Genomic DNA, 17,584 nt, shown 5'->3' with positions numbered 1-17,584 from the left:
AAAGAATAATGCAAGAGAATTTTACCATTAGAATTCATTACCGAACGACGTTGACGCTCCTACAACCTTAACACGATAGTCGAGTTAAACAAAACAAGAGACGTAGCATAGAAGAAATGATAACATAGAGGTAACATTACTACTCGACGATGTACAACAGTAATTGTCCAAACATTTTCAAACACAACGATGATTATTTAAACGTTTTAATTCGTTTTACATTAATTACAATTTGTAATTGTATTTTGTTAACAGGTAAAATTCTAATTACAATTAATCAATCGTTACATTATATAGATAAACAAGGATTTAGGTCTTATTCTTTTCTATCTTTACCACCTTATCTTCTAACGAGGGAGAAACAGCTCGAAGGTAAACAAACGTGAAAAAGGAGTTATCGCAAAAGTTCTTAATAAACGGGCATTATCACGGGACGCAACGCCGCGAAATATATATTGTTCTCAGTTAACTACTTTCGGGGTTCCTTGTAAACGGGAAATTTTGCGAAGAGCGAACGGTACAACTTTAACAAAGTTAGATGAATCGCCTCGCTTTCGAACTAATCCCGTTCAATCCTCTCTCTCTCTTTTTCTCTCCCTTTTTCTCTTTTTCTCTCTTCCTCGTAATACGAAACGCTTATCCGTGGAAATTGCGAGTTATTTGGACAAAACGTCAAATTGCTTTTTCCTCTTATTGTAGACGACATAAGGACGTATATTATACCTTTCATTACTACTAAATCCGATTACTTTATTTGAAAAAAAATATCTTTGTTTTTATTGTCATATTGTTATTTAGAAACGCTATATAACAGTATGGAAGGACTATAATAATTCAAGGAAATAAGTTTTCAACATTTGTTGAACATACACCCATATTCTTACAAATCACATTTTTATGCGCGATTGCCGAAATCGATTTTATCATACTGATAGCGTTTTAGTAGACGAATAAAAAGAGAATATTTTCCTTCATAAAATAGTATTTGTTTCGTATCTCTACAATTTTCCGTTCCGAAGGTACCGTTTTTCGAAATATTGCTATTCATAATTAGTATAAACTTATGCGTAGTAATAGCAAAAAAGTATTCATACATCGTCTAGCTGTGAATTAATATTTTTAATTACAATTATAAAAGGTTGATTTTTGTTTCAACTCTTACGGCATATATTAGTAATAATTGTTTAACTATTTATTATAAATAATATCTCTTGTTAACAATGTATATATAAATTGATCTATTTTAATATCATATAATTATCGTCGAAGTTTGGCTCTTATAAGAAATCATCACAGAACAATTTACGAAAGGTTATCTTGCTGCTTCCAGCGTTAAGAATGCTACGTAGAGACGATTACGGGCTAGCAAATGAACTATTACCGTATTCTCGAGCGAAAGTAAAAGAGAATGAAAAAGGGTAAAAAGAGCAAAAAAGGGGGTGAAGTGCGAGAAAGCTAGCCATGTTAGCGTAACTAAGTACTTACGTCACATGAACAAGCCTCTTAAATTCTATGCTGCGTGTTACGACGATAAATCTTAATTATTTCATTTCTGATCCATCATAAAAGTTCACACTTAATTTATCTATCTTTATTCCTCATTTATTCTTTATCTCATCAAGAATCTTTACCTTAATCTTCAGTTCTTCCGTTCCATCTTCATATGCTGCATCTAACACTTATTTAATTATTAATTCGTCTATTTTACGCACACATTATCTATACATTTGATTTATCATTTAGCGGTACCAGTATCGTATACATCATAAACCCCAGCAGTTTGACTTTATGGGAAGAGTACTATACCTGAAGGAACTTGAAAGGAATTCAGTCATACTCGTATCGATCTAACGAGAATAGACGAGGCAGTGAATGCCGATCATTCGTAATACCACACTGGCTGTCGAGCTATGGGCCTCCTAAATTCCGAACCATGCTTATGCGCTGCCACAAACAGCCACTCGTACGACCCTAATTGCCATTAGCCAGTAGCCACTTCTCTAAAATTAGTTCACCTTATCTCACCTCGTGGTTTCACTCCATACATTGTCCACCTACTACTTTCTTCTACCTTTTCTTTCTCTTTTGTGGTTAATTTACGAATCGTATATTTAATTACATAAATCAGAAGTGTATTGATAAAGATTATTATATGAATAATGCAATGAATCTTTTCTTTTTTCATAATTCACTGGTAACATTTAAACGCGCGCGTATTAACCTCCTTTATATAAGCTCTAACTTTTCAATGTTTTATTATAATAATTACATGAATTATCTTTCATCTACATTTCCAACCTAATATGATATTTAAATCGTTACTTTCTTCGAGAATAAATAAGTGAACAAGGAAATAAGTATTAAATAGATTGTGGTCTTTGCGAAAATGACGTATTAAAGGTATATGCAAGAAAATTTCTTCTCCTCCTATCTCGAGAGGACGCGTTTTACGCGAGGACGATGTCGAGAGGGTAGTTACGTCCATCTGCTATGGCGATTTGCGACGCTGACGTCGCTCTTTCTCATTTTCTATCCTTGTTCCATCCAACCTAAGTCAAACCGTCCTTTTCTTTCTACCATCGCGTAATTTATTCCCCTGTGAAAATTTATTAGCCGACGAGTCAGCGTATACCACCCGACTAAAATCGCGAGGCATTTCTATTTGAAAGTCGACGTTTCTTTTCAAAATTGAACGTGCTTTCAAATTCGACTCTTCATTTTCTTTTCAAGTTACACGCGAAACCCTTCATTTAAACCTCTATTCTCTCTCTCTCTTTCTTTTCCTTTTTTTTGTTTAAAGAATTATATTCCGTACGTGTGCTAGAGTTCGACAAAAAAAATAAAATACTAATATCGTGCGTCACGCTAATACTTACAACGCGTTTCGCAACTTCGTGCTACGATAAAATGCTTCGTAATGTAGACGTTTTGTTATCGAACTATTCGTTGAGGTTGATTGTGAGAAGTGTAGATTTGAAACTTGAAGGACATGCTCGAAAACTAATATATGTAAAATATCAGAATAAATTTGTTTCATAGTAATATATATATATATACAAATATACGATTTAAATAATATGATCATTCTTATGGGCAGACTTTGAATAAACAGACAGAATCTTACAAAAATACGTATATTTTTGAATTTTTATTTCTATTATGTAAATTAATTGTTCTGACAATCAAGTTATTCCATAGAAATATTGATTTTTCCATCATTTTTAATAATAAGATTTCTGTTTTTGTTCGAAAATCGATCGGAAGTATCTAATGTTCATTCTATCCGAAAATATTAAATTCATTACTAAAAAATAACAATGCAATACACGTATACTCGCGGATATAATTAATGAATAACATTCTTTTTAATTTCATGGGGGGAAGGGGCATTCACGCGGAAAATTCTGTTAAAAAATTAAAAATAGCATATTTTGTGAACTTTTGTTTGTCTATATAAGCTCTTCTAATATAAAAACATGCTATAAATAAAAAAGTATTAAACGTACATGCCCGCATGAAGTTTACCTTAGCGTGTATTCTTTCATATATCTAACGGGTGTCCATACTGCTTGACTAGTTCCAGTTTTTATAGGTACTCATTTTTAAAATTGTATAGGTATAGGATTATGAACAATCATGGTTCGTATCTTTCAGTTACTTCTGATGAAAACACGATTCAGATGTTACGAGAGCTTAGGGTAGTTTGTAAAGCGAGTTACCTTAAAGTTAGAGAGTGAACGATACTCCTGGATCAAACAAAGAGTTTGTACGAATTATCGAGGATGAACTGGGAGCACTTGTAGGTACTAAACTGTTCGAGACTTATCCTTACTTTGTTCGGGACTATTCTGGATCGATCGAGTGTACCTACGTGAGAACGAAACAACAATAGAAAAAAAGAGATAGATTGAGAGAAAGGGGGAGAGAAAGAGAGAGAGAGAGAGAGAGACAGCTGGAATGAAACGATCTGTCACGGTTATCGATTCGCATTGAGTTACGAGCTCGCGATGGAAGTCGAACCGACTTGTGACTCTTGGATTTGTCGGACGTCTCGTTGAATCACGATTCGACTGCTCGCTCGATATCACCGTTGATTTCGATAGATTTTTCGAACCTTGAAAATAACTTGCATCCAAAATCCAATTTTTCTTCAGTACCTTACATATAAACTGCAACGCTTTAAACGATCAAACTACACGCGATCCTTGCGTGCGTGGATCGATAGTATAATATATATATATATATATAGTTAAATCGGTATATTAAATTCCACATGTCTCGTTATAAAACCACCTTAAGTATCTTGGATACATTTATTACGCGAAGAAAATTAAAACATTATGAAATACGAGCACAGGGCGTAGCCACCGATTTTTGTATCTAGACAAAAAAAAAGGGAAGATTTACTGGCTCCACGAATCCGGCTCTTAATCAAGTTTCATGTATCATGGATCGACGTTAACTATAATAACGGCTAATATTGGCTTTCGCGATAACGGTCTACTATACAGGTCGTAGAATATATTAATTGAAATTAGTTTTCTCTACAACATGCTAAAGTGCAATTATAGTACAATAGTTTTTGCCTTAAAATATCCATAAATCGATCGCTTTTGATGGGTTCTGTAACACGATTGTATATGCATGAAAATCCATTGAAATATATTATGACAATTTTGATTAGTGAAGATCCTCGTCCGATAACAAAGTATTAATACTTCATTTATACAACTAAGTGTATTTAATACTAAGTACCGTAGAATTTCATCTACGTCCATTACTTATAATGATAGTTATGAACAACAAAGATATATGTACATATAATAGGTCTACTAAAGAGTTTTATCCGTTTAGCATACAATTACTTTTTAAATAAAAAAAAGTTGTAGTTTTATGAATAATGCGAGTATAATTTTTTGTCATGAATTTTATAAATTATATACCAGAGTTAAATGAAAATATGTCTTTCTTAATAAGAATAAATATTTATACGTGAGCAATTATTTGAATTATTAATTAAAAAATTAAACAATTTTAAATTTAAAAAAAAGGGAAAATTTTTAATTTAAATTTAAATTTAAAAAGAGAATTCTTTGACACCTATATTTTACCGGTCACCAACTACAAGCTGGAGATAACAGCCCCTACAGCAAGGAATGCTAATAAATTAAGAGACATGTAAAGGTCTATGGAACAAGAAATGTGGGTTTTTCCTTAAAAGACAAAATTAAAGATAAAGATTTTCTAAAGAGAACAAAGGTCACAGATGTAGTCGAAAGAATAGATTTAACTGAAATGGTAATGGGGCAGAACATGTTGTGAGAAAAAAAGATGAAAGGAGACTAAGAGAATCAGAGGCAGACAACAACTAAAATGATTGGACAACATCAAAACAGGCAGTTGGAATTCACTGGCATCAAAAAGCCCTGAATAAAAATAATTAGAAGAAAAAAATGAGGAAAGGCCTTGGTCTAGGAGGGAAGTGGGCGTGCAAAGGCTGGAAAAGAAGAAGAAGAAGAAGAAGAAGAAGGAGCAATTATTAATAAAGATTGAAAGGCACTTTTTATTTCGTATAATTTTGTTTCGATGATAAAGAGAGAAAAAAAAGTAAAAAAAAGAAAGGAAAGGTGTAGCAACGAAAATGAGATTTCATTTGGGCGTTGATCGCAAAACGAGACGAATAGTAGGACAGGCTATGTCCAAAATGGATGCTCGGATGATCGGTCAACGCGTCGACCACGGTTATTAATCATCGCTCGTTGAACAGACTCGACGCGCATCACCGCGCGCGAATAAACATCAAGGCACGAGCGTGTACGCCCGCTTTCGTGAACGTGCCACGTATATAAACAATGAGAGATCGAGCGGACATGAATTAGCAACGGCACTAGGGACGAGCCGTTGAAGCTAAACCAACCACCGTTTGCTCCTTCATCGCAAAACCGAGGAAAAGCTGCGCGCTTCTGCTTCTCTCTTCCGCCATTACAGCCATTCTACCGTCCGTTCGACGAAAGCCACCGTATAATGTCGCTCATGAATAATGTCCTGTCGGCTTCTATCCAACTAATGAAGATTAGTCGAGTTCCGTTCAAGATATTCCCAATAATCCTCTGTTACGGTAAATGTGCAAGCTTCGTTTCGACATTCATCTCGCCAAAAAGCTTTGCTTTTACTTTTTATCATTAAATTGACCAATCAAAATAATTCATTCGTTCAAACATTTATTCTGATCTATTGTATTTATTTAATAAACAACGGCAATAATATTTTGATAATATTTTATTATTATATGAGGAAGTGTGTCATTAAGAGTATCTCACGCTTTAAAAAATAAATTATATATATTTAACTATTTCGGAAGAAGAAAAATAGAGATTTTTCTTTCCTGTAAAAAGAACATTTATCCAATCGTAAGAATTTAAGATTGATATTACGATCGGAATAATCCACAAGTAATACGGTGAACGATCGAGCCAGCTCGTTTCTATCCGATGAAATTTCATCTCGCTTTTCGGTTACCTTCAGCCAAGTGTGAATTGACTTTCAGACATGGTAAGCCTCTCACACCCTTGAATCTTAGTAATACCCAAGAGATAAGACCTAATTTGTGCTTTCTAGCCTAAGGATGTACTCGTAATCGTGCTCCTTCTCGTGATTCTTTCAACGAGAAGGCTCTTGCTGTTTCACTGCATCGGGAAATGAAAGGAAGAGAGAGAGAGAGAGAGAGAGAGAAACAAAGAGAATAAGGGTGGCATAAATGCAGTGATATATCACGTCTTGAGAATTTACACGTAAAGTTATTCCTCTGTGTGTCCTTGTGTGTACTTAACGTTCGATCACGATCAACCAAGCGTGAATTTAACATCGGCCATGACTACTACTAGGCTACTTCTCCTTAATGGTTGTACGCGTGTTTACATTTAAGTTATCGGCACCCTCGAAGGATGTAACAGGGGAGAGAAGAAGCCCAGCACCCCTCCTGCTGCTACTCTTATTCACCCTTAGATTCTCTTCCCTCTTCAGTCCTTCGTTGTGACACTATCTTTGGGATAATTTTGTGATATACTCTAAGAAAGATATTTCCTACGAGTAAGAAATATTTCTTCACCCGCACCATTAAATGTTTTCCTAGCTGAATAATCGGATAATCATTTATCAAGTCATATATGTAGGATTCCTGAAAAAATTGAGCCGCTGGACTGAATGGACCGAAAATCGAGTCCGAATCTTTTGCTTTCCAGATGACTGCTCTAACCAGTGAACTATCGGTCAACTTTCTTACGAATGCCTATTAGGTTTTCAATCCTACATACATATAGGTACATATATATAAGATACAGTACACACACAGCATTAACGGTTTTCATTTGTAACGCAATTTGTATATAGTAAAACACTATCATGATTTGCAAAGATTCTAAGCCGTCATCTAACTAATATCTTTCATCACCTAATGGATTTAAAAGTCCATTTCGTCGTTCCGTGACAGGACAGGTATTCTAAATCGACCTTTAGAGAAAGAGCTCACGAGAAAAACAACGTTTCTAGGTCCTCAGAGGTTGAACATAGCCAAGTTACACAGGGTAAAGGACACGCAATCGTTAAGACGACGAGCACCAACGGCGTCATCGTCATAAACAATATCGTCTTTCTCGCTAGCTGGCAACGCAACAACGACAAAGCTCTGGAAAGTCAGTAACGTTGAGTCTTTCTGCTGTGGTGTCGCACGCCAAGAGCTCGTATACGAGCACGGAATCGAAGGAAGGTGAAGCACGCTTGCACGCGATCCTCTGATCCGTCTTACAAGAGGCGTTACTGCTATCTCCGCTGGTTAATCTCAAACGAACGACTAATAGGTTCGCCGTGTGAACGTGTCTTCTCTGAAACGGAACCAACTGAAAAGGCTTTCGCGGCACACTTTACTTAAACCGAAAAAGAAAATAATTGAAGAAGTCGAAGTTTTTTTATGTAACTATTCCAAGACCATGTCCTTTTCCCTCCTCAATTTTGGAAAGTTAATGATGACGTTTGAGAAAGTATAAGAATTTAAGTATATGTAGAGGTATGAGAACAGAAGGGGAGAAAGATCCGAAAGATTGTCTCCGTGAGGCTTTATTAAAATTTTCTCTTTAAAGATCGCCACTATCGTCTTTTTCCTTGGTTCGAGAGACGAGCTCGTTCAAGCTCGCAGAATTCTTCTCTTGGGCCGACGTGACAGGGAGAAAATTATCACCCAGTCACGTCAAGTGGGTCACGAAAGTTCTGAGAATGCGATAGAAGAGAGCGAGAACGTGAGGAAACTGTGGTTCTTTTCAAAATGAGAGAAAGAGAGATAGAGAAATTCAACGAATATAAAGCTGAGGGTTGAAATGGTTGAAGACGGTAAGAGAATTCCTTCTAGAAAACGAGAGCATTCGTGGACTTTAGATACGGATGAGTAAGATGGAGAGAAAGCAAAGATTATGAAAGGTCTCGGAAAAAAGAAAAAAAAAAGGAATAAAGAAAGAAAGAACGAAAAAAGAGAAAGAGACAAAAAGTAAATGATGACTTACGATTAATGTCGAGAACGAGGACCCTGATCTCTGGAGGCACCTTGTTGGTGTTGCTGGCCTGACAGGATAGCCTTGCGTTGAGATGTTGTCGGCCGACTCTCGGATACGACAAGTGGTTAACCGTAAGCGCAAACTCGCGGTCATAGGTATAGGACTCGTCTATCACGTTGTTGTCGAGGTACCACGTCAGCTTTGGAGGTGGCTTGCCGCCTCTAACCTGGCAGATTAGTTTCACATCGCTATCCTCGTTGTAGGATTCCTTGATCCTCGACTTATTCTTCGACGTGCTGTCCAGAATCTCGGGCTTCGAAGGAGGCACTATAACGTACAAGCGAAAAGCTCGTTCCACCTATTAGTATTCAGATTATCTTCTACTATAGTGGAATTCGTATAAGTTGGAAAAGCTATGGATTAAGGAATATCTTGTTTTATAATAGTATCGATGTAGAAGCCAACCCAATAATACCTGGCATCTAACTCGGTCGGAAAGGCTGCGTTTATTAGATGCCGACAAAAAGCTATTACCTTATGCAATAATTAAAAAAAATAATTAAAATTATTAAATCGCAATTAATAGTCATAGAAAAGTTATTTAATTTTTTTGTTTATTTCAGAGAAAATCGTAAGATTTTTTTCACATTTTATAAGTATTTGCAAATTTCGTTCAACTATTCTTAATCTTATTTAACAAATTGTTACTTTCATTTAAACGAATTTACGACGTAATAGACGAACATAATGTATTGTAGTTTTTAAGTCTATATTTATATCTTATGTCCTCTTCCCTTTCATCTTTAATTTCATAATAAGATTCTTTTATGACACTCTGGTCTACGAGAAAGATGCGAGTTTTAGCCTATGCGACATTATTTATGATCTCGTGTTTTTTCTCTCTCACTTTCTCCCCTTTCTCTCTTTTTCTGCCGACGAAAACTTAAGATCTCGCATTATCTCGTATAAAGTTCAAAAGAATTTATTAACGGGTGGGTCGAGGTAGAAGTGCTTTAAAATTAAAATTCATAGAAAATGCTTTTATTGTAAAAAGAGCACGAAGGATTTATCAAGAAGGTAAAAAGATACCGAAAAAATGGTTGCACGACTGCTAGCAATTATATACGTCTATCTAACATGAATATTAAATTCATATAAAGTGAAAGGAAAAGTATAAGGATCAAAACTTATAAGTATTCAGTCATATTTAAACAAATTGAGATATTTATTCAAGCAAATCACTATATGCTAATAAAATAAATGAATAATAGTGACGTCTGATGTATATGATTTATGGTTACACTAACACGTTATTATATAAAATCTTAACACGATAAATGTACTGAAGTATATACAATATGCTATACAATATGCTATACAATATGCTATACAATGTCAAGTGTATGCACGTATCTGCAAATCAATTTAGTATAATTAATTAATTTTGATTTCAGTATGATAAAGAACTTACCAATTACGGTCAAATTCATCTTTTGATTTCGAGTTGGTGAATTCTTAAAATCCACCATACATCGATAGATTCCTTCGTCCTTGATCTCGACCCGATCGATACTGAGATGTGCCGGAGTCGTAGCCGTGATAAAAAAAGCTCTTGGTCCCAGTGCTGTTGGCGACGACCAAAGCCGGGCATTGCTGAATTGTCGGCGACCGCGTATGTCAAAGCTGCAAGGGATCATAATATTCACCGTTATTCCTAAGAAAAAAGATTATCTTTATTGGTTTGATACACGCCTCCTTTATTGCTTTTATGCTTTCAACCTACGAATTACCTAAGAATATCCGCTTCGCGATTCTCTACATTAAAGGACGTTAAAGAATGTGATTTTACGGATCATCATGGACGGTTCACTCAACCCGATTAAAAGACGTTCGACCGACAAAAGAATGCATGAAGGACGTACGGATAACCATGATATCTAATGCATTTTATAGCGTATCGAATCGCCACGTAATTCTAACATAATTGGTACATGACGTGGATACGCGAGTAACCACTTTTTGATGCCTGCAATCCGGTTTTTAATAAGGCAAACGATTGGACAAGTATTCAGAAATGGAATCAATTTTCCATCCTTCGAAAAGGTTAAACATTTCTACTCGGTAGCATCTAATCTTTGAACACCGCTTTAAGATGGAAACTGTAAAAGAAGAACAAGAATATAAAAAGAGAAAAGAGAGAGAGAGAGAGAGAGAAGGGATGTTAGCAGAAGAACGATACCATACGTGAATTGTAATTCAAGTAGATAAAAGGCTACGAGAAGTAGGTATACCTAACATAGTTTCTCACCTGGGAGCCATCCTCCCTGCATGATCGCATATTAAGCATCCGTAGGAACTGAGAAAGCGAGCGAGATCGAGAGAAAGAGTGAGAGACAAATAGACAGAGAGAGAGAGGGAAGATTTAACAAGAGAACGGGAGATTACGAGAAAGAGAGAAAGCGAGTGCTAGGCAAGGTGGTTCCTCGCGAGCGAACGAGCGACCGACTAAAAGTTAAATTGCGTTCTACGACTGCAAGAGAGTTCGGATTTCCGCTCGTGACTGAGTATTCCCAAAGATATCCTGGTGGCACGACTCCACTCGCTTCCGCAGCATTGACGATGAAATATGATTTAATTCTTCCACTTCGCACTTCGCAAAGATTCCCCTCACAAACGTGAAACTATTCTACGCGAACAATTCTCTTTTTCTCTCTTTCTCTTTCTCTTTCTCTTTCTCTTTCTCTTTCTCTTTCTCTTTTTCTTTCTCTTTCTCTTGGTCCCGTCGTTCGACAACGAGCATGGCTTTCAACTCCCAAACGATAACCTTGCAAAAGCGATTTTCTCCTATCGTTTCTCAGATTCTGTCATCGTCAACATTTAGAAGTAAGAAAGAAAGGAAGTACTATTTATCAAGATCTTACTACATCAGACTTATTCGTCGATCATTTTGCAGATATGCTAAAGAGAAGAAAATCGTAAATCGACCGTGTTTCACATATTCTGCTATGTCAATGCGTGCGCTCGCACTTTGATAGTTTAATTTTATTCTTCCGTTTTCTTAAAGCTAATAAAATAAAGATCAGAGAATCGTATTAGTGTGTAATAGAAAGAAATACAATTAATTAGAGAGAATTTAATTAAAGGAACACTTTGAGAACAACTCGAATTCTCTCTCTTTCTCTCTCTCTCTCTCTCTCATTAGACAAGATATCGTGAGTCTGATCTTAAAGGATCCAATAATTAAGCATCATTTGTTTTTAAATGCGATTATCTTGTTTTTTTAATATCGTTAAATATATGACAATAGTTTTTAACAAGAATTGAAGCGAACAAATTATTCTGGAAAGAATAATCGATTATAATTAAAACGAAATGTTTTACGTTGCGAAAACGTGCGATACATACTTTAGCGTTAGATCAAAAACCATAGCGTGACACGCAAGAGTGTGATGAATTGTGTTTAAGAAAAATATCCCAAGTAAGGGGTTGAGATTAAGAGAAAACGATAAGGGCAGGGTATTTATTCTTCGTTCTTCTACTTGTTTCGTGGAATTATACTTGGCCCTATTCCGTGGCTGTTCGACAAGTTCGATGGGCTTGTGGTCGTAGCAATGACGAGTTACCGCATTTGGCACGTTCGCTCAAGTGTCCTGAACTTTCACCGCCTTATTGCCAAGATATTTTAGCCAAGCCCGAGAAAGAGAAAGAGAGAGAGAAAAAGATCTTTTGAAAAAAAGAGAAAGAGAGAAACTCATAAATATAAACACAGAAGGGTAGTAGGGTTAAAATAATTCTATTGGATTTGGCCTAAACGTGGCAGCCAAAATGAGTACTTTTATTTTCCCCTTCTATTCTTCTATCTTATTCTCTTTCTTTATGTCTTCTTCTCTTTCAGTGGTAAAAAATAGAATATTGATGACAACGAATTTTCTTTCTTTCTTTCTCTTTTTTCTTTTTGTTTTCTTTTTTTTCTCAAAGAACCTTCTACCTCATCCTTTTCTCTCTCAACCGGAACATGAGCACTTTTAAATTTCAAGTGAGAAAACGACACCGGGTAAGGCGCGAATCGGAGAGAGTGAAATACCATGGAACTTTTCGTCCATCGAATAAAATCAAATGGATTTCGAATAGAATCGGATATAGATCGTCGAGAGTTTCGGGTACTTTCCACGAAGAGTATGGTACTTTAAATAGTTCAATGTGGCCATTTCAGTGGTTTCAAATCATCTTTAAGTTTCTATAAAATTATTGCATATCGATAGATAATAATATTCAATATATATGAAAGAAAAATATTTTTAACAAATAAGAAAAGCATTGTTCTTGAAACATATTAAAACTCTCTTATGGGTCTCTATTCTTATTTTCACACGTTAGCCCGCATTTATCATCTCTAACGCGTTACGTTATCTTCAGAACAACGACCTTCGTTATTATCGTTGTACGTAGAAAACATGAAAGTGTCACATACCTGGCATTTTTTATTTACGTCGATGTCACCCACTACATTTTTCTCTAGTCTCACTCTTTCTACTCTCTATAACCATCCTTGAGGGATATACGAATACGCGACGTTACACGAAGTTCCATTAAAAACTAATATGTGAATCCTGGTGCAGATAGGAAGAAAAAAAAGAAAAAGGAAAAACAGAAAAGAAGATAAATTAATGAAAGAGAAAGAAAGAGAGAGAGAGAGAGAGAGAGAGAAATGCTGACGGATAAACGAAGAAATATGTTTGAAGCTATCATCACAGTTTGTTTCAATACTTCTCGAATATACATACACCGATCGTAGATGTATAGTTTATTTGTATAGTATGTACGAATCATGCTCGCATTAACGTTTCATTGGAGATTCCATGAATAACTTTAGGTAGACGATCATATGCCTGTATATATATATATGCCTGTGTATGTTTTGCGTACGCAGAGACAGACAGAGAGAAAGAGAGAGTGGGAGGAAGAGAGGGAGAGAGAGAAGGAGAGTAGTCATTGCGGCCAGGCAACTGATTTATCGCGTGCATATTAATGGTTCATTAGTTCGTTCTCCAGCACTAATGAGTCAATCAGCTCTCAGAAATGGATAAGTTTAGCTTATGTGCCTGACACGATCGTTTACGAGACTCGGTACTTGTGCCAAATGAAACGATACATAAACTAACCTAAGACACGATGATGATGAGAGAAAATCTTACTAGTAGCTATGTTATTCCAGTATTGACATACTCATTCGGGTTAATACAGTGGACCTTGACTGACTTGGTGAATCTTCAACAAATGATAAGAACCAAACTCATGACAAACAAGTACCACCACCCAAAATCAGCAGTAGAGAGGCTGAACATCCTCCCGAGGGAGGGAGAGGGCTCATCGACATCCTTGACATCCACGCGAAACAAATAAACTCACTAAGGAACTTCGTCCACCAGAAACAACAAACGTCAAAGATGCACCGGGCCATCGTGTTGGCTGATCGAAACCATAAGCCACTTGATTTGCAAAACCAAAGGCCCCGCGACGAACAAAATATGAACCATAGACGGCATGAGATCTCCCCATATGGATATATGAATAACTGCAGAAAGCAGTGGTCCTAGAAACCTGTCATATTGTGAGGGAGTTCTTGAATACAGATGATACGTATGCCGCTGTAGATGCCAACAACAACAAAAGGACCTGATCGTAAAATTATAAACGTTCTGTAAGAGGACCGTACTTGACGCATATCCATACGATCCTCAGTATCACCGGCTTCGTGCTGAGAAATCTGAATAATAATAATAATAATAATAATAATAATAATAATAATAATATTAATAATAATAATAATAATAATTAAAGTACAGTTGTAGGAATGATAGTAATAATAATATAAATAATTATTATTATCTGTCTTTGTCGATTATAGCAATTGTTATGCAATTCTTATCTAATATACTAAAGATAAAGATTTTCTACATCTTACAATGAAATCTATATTTGATTTTAAACGAAACTAGGTTACATCTTAATTTAAATTCTTAAAACTTTCGTTTAAAGTTTCACACGTTTAGAAAATCCGTATGCTGATCGTTATGAACGAACGAATGAATAATAAATATGAGTAAAGAAAAGGAAGAAAAAGATATGAATAAAAGAAAAAAAACGAAAAATAAGAAAAATGTTAGCTACGAAGAAAGAGAAGAGAAACGCGAAAAGAATCTTCGCATAACAGTCTGTGGCACGTACGATAAGCGAATAGGAGGATGTCGCACAATAAATATTTTACTGTGTCGTCACGAGAAGGAAGACGGCTTAGGAGAGCGGGGGGTGGCTTTCTGACAAGAGGTGGAATCTACTAGAGAAAATGTACGAATACACGAGGTCGCTTTTAAATATAAACTTTCTTGTCGTAGTAAAGATTAAACTGACTTTACAAGAGTTGATGCGAGTCTTGGTTATGTGTTTCATTCCCTGCAACCACCACTCCGCCACCCCCCAACTACCCCTTCTTTATTTTCTTATCTCTTAAAATTTACCCTTTTCATTCTTGAGAATGTCATTTTATATAATATGTGATGTAATCATGGCACATTATTTAAAATGTATATCTAACTATAATACGGATTATTTTAATTAAATATCTAGTAACGTTATCTAAGATAATTTTAAAGTTCAAATATTGTAAGAATATTTATAAATAATATTATAGTAACGTAAATCGAATATATTTGATAAATGTCACTATGATGAATTATATATTTCCTATAGAGATCATGTAAGAAAACCTAATGATCATTATTTTTGAATAAAAAGAAGAAAGAAATTTAACTGCATGCGATGTCATCGACATTCTTGTCGTTCTTATGTTCTTTCCTTCTCTCTCTCTCTCTCTTTCTCTCTCTCTTTCTCTCTCTCACTCACTCTCTCACTCGCTGTCTCTCTTCCAAATTCGATGCGAAAGACGTAGATCCGTGAACGGGATAACCCAAAGCGATGAGAATTTCTCTCCTTTTTTCTCTTGGAGTTTTTTTCAATAAAACGGGGGACAAAGTTAGGACGTCGAACGTGCATGTCGAAACGAGAGAACTTTCCCATTATCATTGAATCGATGAAAGAAAATGTTAGAGAAAAGGAAGAAAAGAAAAAGATGAAGTTAGGCGATCTCGAAGGAGAAACTATCGACGTGATCCGAATGAAAATCGTTCGAATAGTTCCTATATAATACAATTTCATCTATCAGATTTTTAGCTTTATTCTCTGAAGCATAAATGCAAAAGACAAGATTTTCTAACCGAGGCGTTATAATAAAATGATTTACTTATTACACTGCGATGAACGATACGTCGTTCGTACATGTACGTGATTTACCTGTAAATCGGTTCACTTCCGTCTTCCTTGAACCAGAGCACCATGTTTATGTCGTCGTTGTTCGGCGCATGTATATCGCACGGTAGATGCGCTTTATTTCCCAACACACCTTCTATCGTAGTAATTGGCACTGAAATTAAACGAGAAAAAAAACGATGTAATAGATTTTTCTTCTTATCATATTTCTTTTTATAATTTTTTTATAAATTAACAGAAATTATAGTAATATTAAGTAGTTTTGTCTGTTGAAACCTCTACCCCTCAAAAAAAGGAAACTTATATGAATTCATTTACATTATAATAAAAATATAGTTACGATATGAAATAACGATGGTGAGAACCCGTGAGGAAAGTTTAATTGAACCGTGAACTTTACAAAAATTTCATTACAGGTTTATACATCATTTCCAAAAATTGTGATTTCCAATTCTCACTAAAAGCAAAATTGAAAAAATATCAATATATTTACTATTGTATTTCATTTTCATTAGAATTACAAAATTTATGGGTATAATTATCTCTTTATGCAAAAATTTAACGATCATCTCGAAGTACCAGAAAATTTTATATTGATTAAAAATAAAATTAAACATTTAAATGTTCATTTTGTTGTTCTTTTTATTAGAAATTAATTAAAAAGTTAAATGTTGAATTTGTTTCTGAATTCTAAATACTTCGTTCAAATATTTGTCCTGCGACTGATAAATAAAACATTTTTTATTTGACTTTTACCCACTGCGACCATGAAAAAAAAAGGTTCGTTATCACTAATATAAATGACTATACTATAACGAATGCAAAAGTGTAAAATACGTTTGCATTCATTTTGTTAGGAAGTTGTTTGTTTGAAAAAGGGACAACTATTATTAGATGTAATAATGCATTCGTATAGATAATAATAATTATCGAAAAAATAATGGAGACTATTTCGAAGAATAAAATATGTATGATGACCTTATAAATAAATACTAAATTTGTTTAAATGACATTAAATTAATTGCTACTCCTAATAATTAAATCTAATAACACATAAAAATAATAACGATGAAAACAAGTTGAAAAGTGAAATTGGAGGTAAGTGAATGGCCAAGAAGAAAGTCTCTTTAAGTCTATGAATGTGACGACGATTAAGTGGATGTCTGATGTCGCAACCGTAGGGCGCGCCGTTACTCAATTAGATTTACATGTTGATAGAATTATCATGTTTTAACAAGTTTCTCGCAAGAACCCTTTACACCCTCCTTACATCTTATGATTCTAATGAAACTAGTATCTAAGCCTAATTTAACTGTTAAGTATTACAGAGTAGGAACTATTGCATAATACACTTTCTTCTTTCAAAACTGTTAAATTATTCAACAAGATGATTTGAATCTGAATGAAAAGGTTATAATAATGAGAAAGAGAATAATATAAAATAAATAAAAGGAACATATTATAATCAATATTCCTTCTTTTTCTATTCTATCAATTCGATCGATTACTATCAATTCAACGGAACAATATAAATATGAAAGAAAGGGTGAGAATAATGAGAAAAAGAAAAAATGTAAAAGAAAACATGAGCATACGGTTAATACTTGTATTACTTTTCCTTTCATTTTGTCGACGACGTTGATGGTGAAGGAAAAAGTACAGGAAAGAAGGAGTACATTAGCGTGGAAAAGTCTCTCAGAGACCGGATAGTCAAG

The 17,584-nt window shown here is 34.9% G+C and overlaps 1 protein-coding gene across 1 annotated transcript in view; it reads right to left on the bottom strand.

The window, feature by feature from the left end:
* LOC122522886 (hemicentin-2) overlaps positions 1 to 17,584 on the bottom strand; it is a 102,471-nt gene that overhangs the window by 22,847 nt on the left and 62,040 nt on the right. Inside the window, exons 2-4 of the mRNA XM_043644246.1 lie at positions 15,894 to 16,023; positions 10,015 to 10,226; positions 8,553 to 8,870 (exon numbers count right to left, since the gene is read on the bottom strand). Of these exons, the coding sequence (XP_043500181.1) occupies positions 8,553 to 8,870; positions 10,015 to 10,226; positions 15,894 to 16,023 (660 nt within the window). The remainder of the gene's footprint in view (positions 1 to 8,552; positions 8,871 to 10,014; positions 10,227 to 15,893; positions 16,024 to 17,584) is intronic.

The sequence above is a fragment of the Polistes fuscatus genome, unplaced genomic scaffold (genome assembly GCF_010416935.1).
Source record: "Polistes fuscatus isolate 324 unplaced genomic scaffold, CU_Pfus_HIC Scaffold6, whole genome shotgun sequence".
Taxonomy (NCBI): domain Eukaryota; kingdom Metazoa; phylum Arthropoda; class Insecta; order Hymenoptera; family Vespidae; genus Polistes; species Polistes fuscatus.
This window is presented reverse-complemented; position numbering and strand designations above follow the sequence as displayed.